This window comes from Capsicum annuum, chromosome 11 (genome assembly GCF_002878395.1).
Source record: "Capsicum annuum cultivar UCD-10X-F1 chromosome 11, UCD10Xv1.1, whole genome shotgun sequence".
Lineage (NCBI taxonomy): Eukaryota > Viridiplantae > Streptophyta > Magnoliopsida > Solanales > Solanaceae > Capsicum > Capsicum annuum.
In genome coordinates, this window is record NC_061121.1 from 9,144,960 (window position 1) to 9,157,426 (window position 12,467).

General features: G+C 28.2%; 1 protein-coding gene across 1 annotated transcript; it reads left to right on the forward strand.

Moving 5' to 3' along the window:
* Positions 1–1,571: 1,571 nt before the first annotated feature.
* LOC107846951 (DNA-3-methyladenine glycosylase) lies at positions 1,572–5,271 on the forward strand. The gene is made up of 5 exons (XM_016691228.2): positions 1,572–2,022; positions 2,963–3,020; positions 3,131–3,214; positions 3,628–3,769; positions 4,624–5,271. Exons 1-5 carry the CDS (start codon positions 1,605–1,607, stop codon positions 4,900–4,902), a joined length of 981 nt encoding a protein of 326 aa, XP_016546714.2. The 5' UTR covers positions 1,572–1,604; the 3' UTR covers positions 4,903–5,271.
* The last annotated feature ends 7,196 nt before the right edge of the window (positions 5,272–12,467 follow it).

Genomic DNA, 12,467 nt, shown 5'->3' on the forward strand with positions numbered 1-12,467 from the left:
GAATAATAATTATATGAAGAGTCTATAACTTTATGGGTAATGTGTAATTAGAAATTGTAGCTTCTTTTTTTTTCACCTATCGATGCCTAGTGACACCCAAAATAGAATAAATGTTCTTGTTTGGATGAGTTGGTCAATATGTGACATACTATTATGTTACTGATTTTAATCTTTAGTTATGTTCTCCTTCTTCTTTAATTTTTCATCTAGTATTCAATATTATAAATGGATCTCGATTAATTCAAATTTACAATATGTAAAACTCATTTAAAATGAAGAACACTTTGCTTTTACTAACCACACTTATTGAAATTTTTACTTGCAAGAGGAACATCATTTTCCTAAGATAGCACATATACGTACATAGTAGCTATTGTATATATATGTGAGAAAAAAAAGATGGATGGCATATCAATATCACAAAATTATAAGAAACATAGAAAATATTCTTTTTGTCTCATTTGATGTGATACGTTCTTTTTAGTTCGTCTAGAAAAATAAAATATTTTTTATATTAAGTAATAATTGTACTTTAAACTTCTCATTGTACATACAAATAAAATATTTATAACTTAATTTAGATCATAATTTTTAGAGTCTTGTCTGTAATTTTAAAATTTCATGTTAAGTGAAAAGGGAGAAAACTAGTTTTTTTTAGAAGGAAGGGAATATATTTATGATGAGATATCATCATCTATGATTATAGGTTTCTTTTTTCTCCTCATCTATAGAGTGAGTACTAAGTCTAGCAAATAAAAATGACCCATGACACTTGTATTGAAGTAAACAGTTGAACTAATTAAAGCATGGTTAAATTATAATGATTATTTTTAATGTTTTAAAGCTTTATACTCACTCTTCAACCCTCTCTAATTTTCTTTAAAATATTTGTGGTTGTTTAATAGTAATAGATAAAGGAGTTGCTTGGATGGTAAATATCGTTCACTTAGATAAGGACGAAAACTCAATTTTGATGAAATAAAATGAATGATCAAAGCATGGATTAATTTTAAAAAGCACAAGCTAATAACTTAAATTTTAATTTGACAAAAATCTATCAGCTTGATAATTAGCACCAAAAAGAAAAAATGGAAAAAAAAAATTGAGCAATAGTTATAAGTTAATATATATTCTCCATTATTACCACCTGGGGTGTGGTGGGATAGATAATACCTTCTATTCTTAATTATACATCTCGAATTCAAACACTGTGAGTTAAAAGATCCTAGAAAGAATCAATTTCAAAATGAATATCAAACATCGAGCAAAGAAAAATATTAACATAACAATGTCATGCAAAACCTTCTCAAATATTAACATTATTTTCACTAAAAATGCTTGAGGTTCTGGAAAGTCTATATAATTCTCCAACACCTCAACACTCAAACTTTCTATTTTCAACAAGTAATATTTTACAATCCATAGACCATTTTCAAATCAAATTTTGCTTCAATTATAAGTCTAAAAAGTTGCCTCATTATGAGATTCACATTCTACCAACTTCACCTTTAATCAACATTCTTAATTAATTTCTTCACTTCAAAAACCAATCTTTATATATTTCAATCATCCTCACACATCCTTACAATCCATAGCCGAAAAAAATGTCTAAGCAAAATGTGCAAAAACATTATGCATTAGAGAAACATAGGGAAAAAGAGAAAACAAGAAGCAAAAATAGTAGTACTAATTTCTTATTATCTAAACATTGGAAAAAAATTTACCCTATAGGTTTACATAAAACAGGCTCTTCACTTTCACTTTCTTCACTTTCTTTAACTTTATCACAAACTTCAAATGATTCTTCTATTACTGATTCTTCTTCTATCACTCCATTGGATCAAAAAATATCTTTGGCACTTCGATTAATCGCGTCATCAAGAGAGAAAAAAGAGGTCAATTCGACCACATGCAATAAGAATGTGGCTCGAACTGTTAGTCCAGCTCGTAGCCCTAGTCCAAGTCCAAGTCCAAGCGAAGAAGAGTTCATGAGGAGGTGCAATTGGATAACTAGTACTAGTGGTAAGTTTCAATTTTACACTCTTTTTGAAACATTGTTTTGATAATTTTTGTTTCATGTGATGGTATATGATTGGATATAAAACTCAAGATGTTTATTTTGATGTGTATATTCTTTTTGTTTTATTTTATGTGAATATATCAGAGTGAGCTTGTTATGAAAGATAAAAAGAAAGATTGTTTTTAGGAAAGTGTATTCTTAAATATAGAATGACGTTTGTTTGACTATAAAATCATGGTATTAAGTCAGAGAAAATGGAGTTTAGAGTTAAAACTGTTTTCAATATAAAAGAATGTCATTCGAATGAAAGAAATTAATTCTTTTATAGAATAAACCACAAAAGAAAATAGTTTGAAAAGGCATCAAACATTATATTCAAAGTTGGTAAATATAATGATACTAGTCACATTTACTTGTTATCATAAAATTTTACTTTTTTTACATGTAAGATTGCTTGCAAATATCTTTTAAATTGACTGTGCAAACATTTTTTTTTCTATGTATATAAGTAAAACACTTGTCTTACTAGTAAAATCAGTTACTTCCACTCTAAAGTTTGGTGTATTCATTTTGTTAAGAGACCACTTTTTGCTTTTCAATTTGGAAAGACTTATCGAAAATCATCAGTTAGGTTGATCCGATCGAGAAAAACATGGAACATGTAGTGCTTGAGCCGAGCTAGGCTTCTCGGTGATTTACAAACACCCTCTTTGCACACTTTAATGTTAAAATAGTATTAGAAACACACACTTTCAACGAATGCGCCCGACAGAAATATGTATCAGAGAAAAAACGTGTGTTTTTAGAGTGAAATATATATTAATTCACAATGTGTGTATATATATATTGTCAGAAAAAAAAATGTAGAGATACCCCATATACTAAACTTAAAATTATAAATTGCTCCTTTATTGACAAATTATATGATTCTGGAATATGCAGATAAGGTTTATGTGCAGTTTCATGATGAATGTTGGGGAGTTCCTGTTTATGATGACCAGTAAGTATATAATTAACATATGATGTTAGAGCTTATTTTACTATATTTAGACAACATTAATAATACTGAAAAGTTTATTAACAAATATTTTTTTCAAATAAATTAAACAGCCAATTATTTGAACTTCTTGCATTATGTGGAATGCTGATGGATTTCAATTGGACTGAGATTTTGAAGAGAAGGGATCAAATAAGGTACAAAATGAGCAATTCAAGAATGTATTTATTATTTTTAACATGTATAATTAATAGTTTAATTTTATTTATATGTTACCCATAAAAGCAAAATCAGAATTTAAAGTTTATTGGTTCAAAATTCTAGCCTTTTGAGTTGTATTAGGTTTTGATCTGATAATTTGTTCATATATAATGGGTTGCGGAATACAAACATAAGGTTAGATCAAAGTAACTAGGTTTCGAGAAACTCATAGCCAAAATTGTACATCCACATCTAATTACCCGTGTAATTTAATTTGTTGAAGTAAGTTGTTTGTTTTATTCTTCGGTTATCTGTAATTATTTTTTGAATGATCTGATAGCGTAATTTTTTTTTAATATTGAGGATGTATTGAAGTTTTACATTTTTTTCTTAATGTGTGTAAATGTAGAGAAGCTTTTGGTGGATTTAATGCAAATCATGTGGCAAAAATGGGGGAAAGTGAGATTGAAGAATTAACCTCAAATACATCACTCAATTTAGCAGAAAATAGAGTTAGATGTATAGTTGACAATGCCAAATGCATAGTCAAGGCAAGTTCCAACTCCTTTACATAACAAAATTTTTCATTCAACATATACTATGAGATAAGCATCTAGTACCCCGGAACCATGCATGGTTAAAGTTGCTATGACACACTTTAACTTTACAGTAGTTCTATTATCTCCTTGAACTCAATTTTAGCTTATATTTGTCATCCTTTTGTTCTGATGTGACACCTTGCGTGAAGTTAAACACCCAAGGCGCATGAAAAACTATCATACGCTAAAAAGGTTGATAAAAATATGCTAAAACTTAGTTCGGGTGTAATAGTACCCCTGTGAAGTTGGAGTGTATCGTCGCAAATTTGATCATAGTTAAAGGGGTAATAGATGTTTATCTCCATTCCATATACTATCAAGATATCAAAAATTTACAAAATAGCCACTTTCAATTTCTATAATTATAAAACTGTGGGATATCAATGATGTTTCAAATTCCACGAGTAAAATTTTACGACATGACAATGATTGTTTTTCAATTATAGGACTAAAAAAATGATAGTAGTTGTTTGTTTGTTTTTTCAAATACAGGATTCAAAAGTGGCTAGCCATGCTATTACTACAATATCAAACCATTTACAAATAGGCAATAGCCACTTATCAATTCATGTAATTGAATGTCAACCACTATCATGAAATTTCAAATTCAACATATGAAACTTCACGACATAACATTGGCTATTTTTTCAATTATCAAACCTAAAGTGGCTATCCATACTATTACTACTACATCCAAAAAATTCACAAAATAGTCACTTTTAAGGCCATGCTATTTCTACAGTATCAATTTGTTAACTTAGTTAATTACCCTTGTTTTCTGATTGATCAAAATTTAACAAATGCAGATTGTGAGAGAATTTGGATCATTCAGCAGCTACATGTGGAATTATGTGAATTATAAACCTATAATTAACAGATTTAGACATCCAAGAAATGTTCCATTAAGAACACCAAAAGCAGAAACAATTAGCAAAGATTTATTGAAGAAAGGATTCAGATTTGTTGGACCAGTAATTGTTTATTCATTCATGCAAGCTGCTGGAATGACAATTGATCATTTGGTTGATTGTTTTAGGCATAAAGATTGTGTTAATCTTGCTGAAAGACCATGGAGGCATGTATGAGTACTTAATTATTTAATTATGTGTGTGTTTTTTTGTTTAAAGATTTTCATAAAGTTATATTTTTGAAACTTGTAAATTTTCTTGGTTTATTTAAGTCGGTTTTGGCAACTGGCTTTGCTTACAATAACATATTTAGTGTAATTAAACGAACGCAATTTGGAGATGGTGGTGTGTATGCAGTGTTTTCGTTATCTTGTAAAGATAGAGAGGTTTTTTTTGGCATCAATTGTGAATTGAATGTTGTTTTTATAAAGTTGTTGTTTGGACTTGTAAGTTTTCTTCTTCTTTTTTCTTGGTTTATTTAAGTTGGTTTTTGCCACTAATTTTGTTCCAATAATGTATTTAATGTAATCTCACGACTATAGCTTGGAAAGAATAATGTGTATGCAACGTTACCCTTACCTAATAAAGGTGGAGAGGTTGTTTTGCCACCGACTTTGCACGTATGTATCAATTATGAAGTGAAAGTTGTATTTATTTCCATGTTAGTTTTAAATTATAGTTTTCAATGTATCTGTCTGATGATTAATTATAGATTGTTACTCTAATATTGAAAAAACTGATTTTCAATTCGATTAGTCAAACTCAAACTTTTTCTCTCCAAACAATATTTTTTCGAAAAAAACATCAAACAAAACTCAATTTTCAAAATAAAACAAAATTTAAAAGTTTAACCAAACATGCTATTACTTTGTTTATATATTTCCCATTTCCATAGGTCTCTTAGGAAAATAATTGCCCTACATATGGTAATTGATCACATTATTAACTTAGCACTATCTTCAATTAGATAGGAAAGATAAGCGGATGTTTGGATTGATTTATTTTTAAGTGTTTTTTATTTTTAAGCATTTTTTAAATTTTAGTAATGTTTGACAAAATTAAAAAGTATTTTTAAACATTCACTTTTAGGTAAAATAAAAAGTACTATAAAAACAAGTCAAAAGTCAAAACTAAGATTTCCCCTACTTATTGCTTTTGACTTTTAACTTATAAAAGCTCATTCCAATACCCTCCAAGTTTATGACAATTTGCTCAAAAAGTCTTAAGGGAAAACTATATGGCTTAGGAAATATATATTTTTTTGGTTTTTTTTGGTTTCTCATCCGGTAACCGGTGCTCGCATTGGAGCCCCGACTAATTCGGATCGCGCGTTACAGGGCCCATTAAGGTGGCAGCGCTCCCAACAGAGTTTTCTCCATACCCAGGGTCGAACCCTCGACCTCTGGTTAAGGGTGGAGCAGCCCCATCTACTGCACTGCAACCCATGTTGGTATGGCTTAGGAAATATAAGTCCCTCTTTATTCTATTTAGAAGTTTCAATTAATTACAAATCCTCTCTTACCAATTAAATACTGTCGATAGTCTCTTTCTCCCTCCTCTTGTCGCTCTCCTTCCTCTCTTTCAATCTCGCTCGCCTATGGCGAATTCCAGCATCACTAGCGGAATTAGGCAAATGACATGATGTGGATTATATTTGTTGATACAAAATAAGTATTTGTATATCAAGAAATCAAATCTCTTTTATACTTATATTTTTTTATTCGACGATACAATCGTATTCGTTGATACGAATTGTATTTTTTGATACAACTTGTATTTGAATACAAACGATTTTGTCAGTTGCCTCCCTCCCTTGCAAGCTCTCAGTTCTTCTTTTCTCTCTTCTTGTATTAGGAGTCCATGTTCTATATTCTGTATTTGTATTTGTTTTTGTATATATATTTGTATTTTTTCTATACTTTATTGATATTGTATGTGTTATTGGTATTGATATTGTATGTGTTATTGGTATTTATATATATCCATATTTTATGCAGATTTGATATTGGTATTTGTATTCTTATACTTGTATTATTGGTATATATATATATATATATATATCCCATTATTGGTACTTGAAACTGATGATGTATTTGTATTTTTATATTATATATTTGTATGTTTTATCAAATGATACAAATACAAGTACAAATATATCATATACAAATACAATTGTATATTCATTTAATTTAATCAAATACAACCAATAGAATTACATTATTTAATTTTATATCAAATACATTCAATTGCATTTGATAGATACATTAGCTACAAATCATAATTTTTGAAACATAGACTGCCGGCCTCCCAATTGCTGAAAATGTGACTATTTTCTGAAAGTTCGTGAAAAGTCAATAGTGCGCTGAAAAGATGGGCTGGATTCACTTATTATGCATAGTTGTAGTCCAATGGGCTTTTATTGGGCCTTGAAAACAAGAAGGAGCCCTTTAATTTAGAGAAAAAAAATCATAAATAACGAGTTTAGAGCGTAATTATGAAAGGGAAAATTACATATTATAGATAAAATATTATATTAATTACATGATATGGTTAATGTTTTAAAAAATTACAATTCATAGTCATTTGGTAGTTAAAAGTCAAATTTTTTTGTGGGCCCTATATACAAATATATTAAGATTTGTATGTATCAATTTTCTCTCATATATTTATTTTTGGTATTTTTTTTATATTCTCTCTTTATCCTATTAACTTAAAAAAATGCAACAATGAAATATCAAAACACAAAATTTTTTATGATATCTTTTTCAACTATTTTCTCCTTAATTTTCTCTCAAAATCACTCTAATATCCTTGATTTTAAATTAAAGAAACGACAAAATTGGCAACATCATAATACAAGATTATTCAAGAGATCTTCTTCAACCTTTTTCTCCTTATTTTTCTCTCAAAGTCACTCTAATACCACAAAATATAATCCTTGATTTTTCTATGATAAATCGTTTTTGCGGATTTTTCACCACAGAAAATCAGTTTAGGATATTTATTGACATTAAATTTAATTTTTTAAAATTTTTTATATATTATGTCAGTTAGTCGTTAAATTTCTTCGTTGTTCATATATTTTACAAAAAAAATAGAAAAGGGGGAGCACTCCGCCATTTTTATAATTTTTTCGTTTTTGTGGATTTTTATTTTATAATATAAATTTTTACATATTATGAAAGTCACTTTTTCATTTTTTTTTTTATGGATGATTTATCAAAAAAAAAAAAAGGAAAGAATTTTTCATCTTCTAGCAAGGCGGAAAGGAAAAAATATTTTAAAATATCTAAATCTAAAAGGGGGAGTAATGAAGTTGAAAATGATTACGAGATTTTTTTGTATATATTCTCATGAAACAGAATTGTTGGTCAATATACATTTTTGTTTCAATATATGTAGATACGTATACTTTTTTTTTTGTAGAATAATACATGCATATAGAGAGAGAGAGTTAGAGTGTATGTATGTATATACAGTTTGTATTTTTGATATATGTATATACAATTTACATATATATATATATATATATATATATACAGTTAACTTTCACATATACATTTTGAAGAATAATGCATATGCAGATATATACAGTTTTAGAGTGCATATATGTATATACATTCAAATTTGTTAGTATTATGTAAAACATTCAAATTTGTATATACAGATATACAAACAACAGATATACAAATAATAAATATATATGTATATGTTTATTTCGTTTGCATATATGTATATACAGATATACAAATATGTATATTTCGTTTGCATGTATATTTTGTATACAAACAAAATTCAAATTTGTATATATAGATATACAAACAAAAAATATATAAATAATAAACAACAATTTTGATTTGAATATATGTATATTTCGTTTGCAATATCGTTTACAAAAAATATTCAAATTTGTATATACATATATACAAACAACAGATATACAAATAATAAACAACAGTTTTGATTTGAATATATGTATACTTCAGTTGCATCTATGTATATATAGATATACAAACATCAGATATACAAATATCAAATTTATGTAAACTAATATAAAAATAATAAAAACAGTCTTTGTAACCTTTAAAACAGATATACAAATACGATTATATACTTATGTTAACAGATATACAGAAATTCAAATATATTATTAATAGATATACATAAAAAAATATTAAAAGACTGTCAATATGTATATTATGAAATATGCAGTAGAGTAATGAATGAATATATCACACAAATTGCAATTACAAATGGGATTTAGAAAAGAAAAAAAAAACTAACACGAACAAGGATTATAACCTTTTAACAACTTCTGTGAAAAACAAATCAAAATTACGAAAATAAAAATTGAAACACAAAATTACAATTGAAGTTATTGTATTTAAAAATAATAGTAATTACAAAATTGACAATCTGAAAGTGTTTGAAGTTTATATTGTTCATTCAATTTTGAAAATCTAATTCAAATCAATAATAAAATCGATTTTCATTATGTTGAAATTGAATCAATTTTTATTGCGTATTAGATTCAAAAAAAGGATTTCAGTAAATAAATTCAAGTAAAAAAATAATGTGCGTCAATCGTATATACCAGAATTTTATATGCACGAATTACCAACTTTCTCCTGTAGATCACAATTTTTTTTTTAAAAAAAAATTATCAACTTTTGAGGAAGTAATTAACGCATAAATTCATATTTATTGATCTGTTATATCAAATAAATAAATGGAAAGTTGGAGAAGATTAAGGACTATTAATTACATTAAAGTTTTTTTTTTTTATCTCTTTTTGTTGTTATGGATACTTTTCCTTCTTTTTTGTATATATATATATATAAAACTATCATTTATTTTATCTATGAATTGTAAATATGAAATTTAGATTAGGAAATTAGTTATAGATACTCTAACGAGGCTATATGTGAATTTTTGTCAATTTGCATATTGACGAAACTTAACTATAGCTATTGCATCAAGTGGAAGACCCATATCAAGCAGGTATTTATTGTATCAACGGACAAGTTTTATTCAGGTAGCTGATATCATGTGTACCAGACGGATATAAGACATGTCTTATCATACGATTATATACATACATTATATTTTTGCCTTTCCGCTATTTGAGTCTTCTCAACTTCATAGTTCATATATTTTAAATTACGTGTGTCAATACTCACGAAATAAGAATATGAACACATTTATTCACAACATAATCACAAGGCTATTGAAATTCAAACTCCTGATATTACTATCTATATAGGGGTTAGTTCATAATAGTGTGTACAATTAAATTAAGCTCTCTTTTTTCCTAAATATAAAAGTATCAAAAATATATCATTGAACTATAAAACATATTAGTTGAGCAATATGTTTTTAAGTTCACAAATCTAGAAAAAGAATCAATAAAGGAAAAGACAAGAGGGATAAAATAAACTTGGTTAATAAAAGAATATCTCAAAGAAAAATATTTAATTTCCTAAAATACATCACCAAATATTTTAAATTTGCATGGGTTAAATAAATTCATAAAATAGAAGCAAAGAGTGATTGTGCCACACTAACTACTCATTAAAAAATACAAGAAAATTTAACTAGTCATGTAAAGAATCTCAATATCTAAGCTTCCGTTTGATCGTAGATTTTAAAATTAAAATTTTAAAAAATCTGATTTTTGAGATTGTAATTTTTAAATGAAGTTGTGTTAGAACAGATTTTTTACTTGGAGAAAAGCTCACGCTCAAAACTCCTCAAACTTGTGTCCTAGTTGTTGCACTGTGGTTCATTTCCCAGCTTTACTTGCGCGGTTAACACTTCTTGTTGGTTCCAACCATTTCTGTTAGGGACTGTGAAGTTTTGATGATGGACATGTGAATGAAACATGTTGTGCAAGCTATTCCATCCAAGTGAACAAAACTGCAGGCAAGTTATTGAAAAGATGACTCTGCGTGCAAAATAGGAGTGGATAACACTTATCGCAACAGAAGTCGAGTTGAACAAGAAGTTGTGCAGTAGTTGAATTGAACAAGAAGTCTTGCAGAAGTTGAGTTGAACAAGAAATCTTGAAGAAGTTCAGTCGAACAAGGAGTCTTGCACAAATTATGAGATAATCAAGAAAATTCCTATTCAAACGACAAGAAGAGAGAAGTCAGAAAAGAATGAGTGAAACTACCTGGGAGTCCTAGTGAGGATGGAAATATACATCAACTAAAGGACTCTATCAGGTGTTGTCTTAAATAGAAGAAACGACTTTCAAAGCATTTGCTCATGCACTGACAAGATAATCAACAATCATCACAACAGTTCACTTACTTGAAGAAAAACCCGGTTCCTTATTTAGAAAATCTTAGATTGTTTGTACTAGGTAGGTTCTTTGAGTTGTAATGAGTCATTCTAGTCTCAGTGATCTATAAATTGAATTAGGAGTTGTGTCTTCAATTTGGGGAACTCGAAGACTTGGAAACACTTATCTTGAAAAGATTTGTGTTTTTGTAGTTATAGGAGTTAGAAGTTTTAATTCCTAGTTTATAAGAAATCTTGTAATTTTGTTGGTTGTTGAGGCTCAAGAGTTAAAGTGAAATTGGGTTAAATCCTGTAGAGGTACAGGTCGTGGTTTTTTACACCTTTCTTGAGCCGGGTGTTTTCCACGTAAAAACACTGTGTTCAGCTTTTACTTCTGTGAACCACGTTTACTTACTTGTTCCATTGATAGGCAATCAGTAGAGTATAATATTAAAATTAGTAGGGCTCGTACTCTAACAATTTCCAACCTTAACGAATAGAAGAAGTCAGTCAAGTGGTTCTGGTTTTCGATCAGCTCCCGTTTGCCTTACCCCTAGTCCGCACTCTTTTGTTTTTGAAGTTTTGTGAGTGGATCAGTGCACTAAAGTTTTCGTTATACACAGGGTCCGGGAAAAGGCCTCACCACAAGGGTGTGTAAGCAGTCTTACCTTACATTTCTGTCAGAAGTTGTTTTTTAAGGCTTGACAGAAAATATTTATATATATTAAATAATTTCATGATTGAACAAATATTTTTGAAGATAAATTTTTAAAATCTAACTCTTAAACACTAGCTTAATTTTATGCATATCATAATACATAACATAGTTGATTACTTTTTACGCTAGAACAACCCTCTCTATTTGTTTTTTTTTCCTTCTCATTTTTTGTGAAAACACACAAATAGAAAAAGATAAAGATATATATAGTTGAATGTAGAAATAACACACCGCCCTTCACTGATTTTACACAAAAATGAATTTGTCAATGTGATACCCCAGAAATCTGTATGTTTGTTTTTTGTTCTTTTTATTTCTATTCAAAGTGCAGACAACTCAAAATGCAAGAATCTTTAGTACATTTTGTGTCCTTTGGGCGGCAACCCTAATTTTCGAATCATCATTTAAGCCATATTTATAATGTTTAAAAAATACACAAGTTTACTTTATTTCGAAACAATTTTAGATATACAGTAGCAAAAGTTTTATATGTTCAACAAAAAAAGTAAGACTTTTGCAAGTTTATGCATATTTAGTGGATGTTCGATCAATCATATAAAACTTTAAATATTTTGTTAACGTATAAAATATTTACGTGAGTACAATAATAATATATTCAATGTAATTTCACAATTGGAGTTTAAACGTAGCCTTGTTCTTACCTTGTGAAGGGTAGAGATGCTATTTTTGATAAACCATCGGCTCAAGCAACACATAATAAAATGAAGCATGAAAAGGAAAT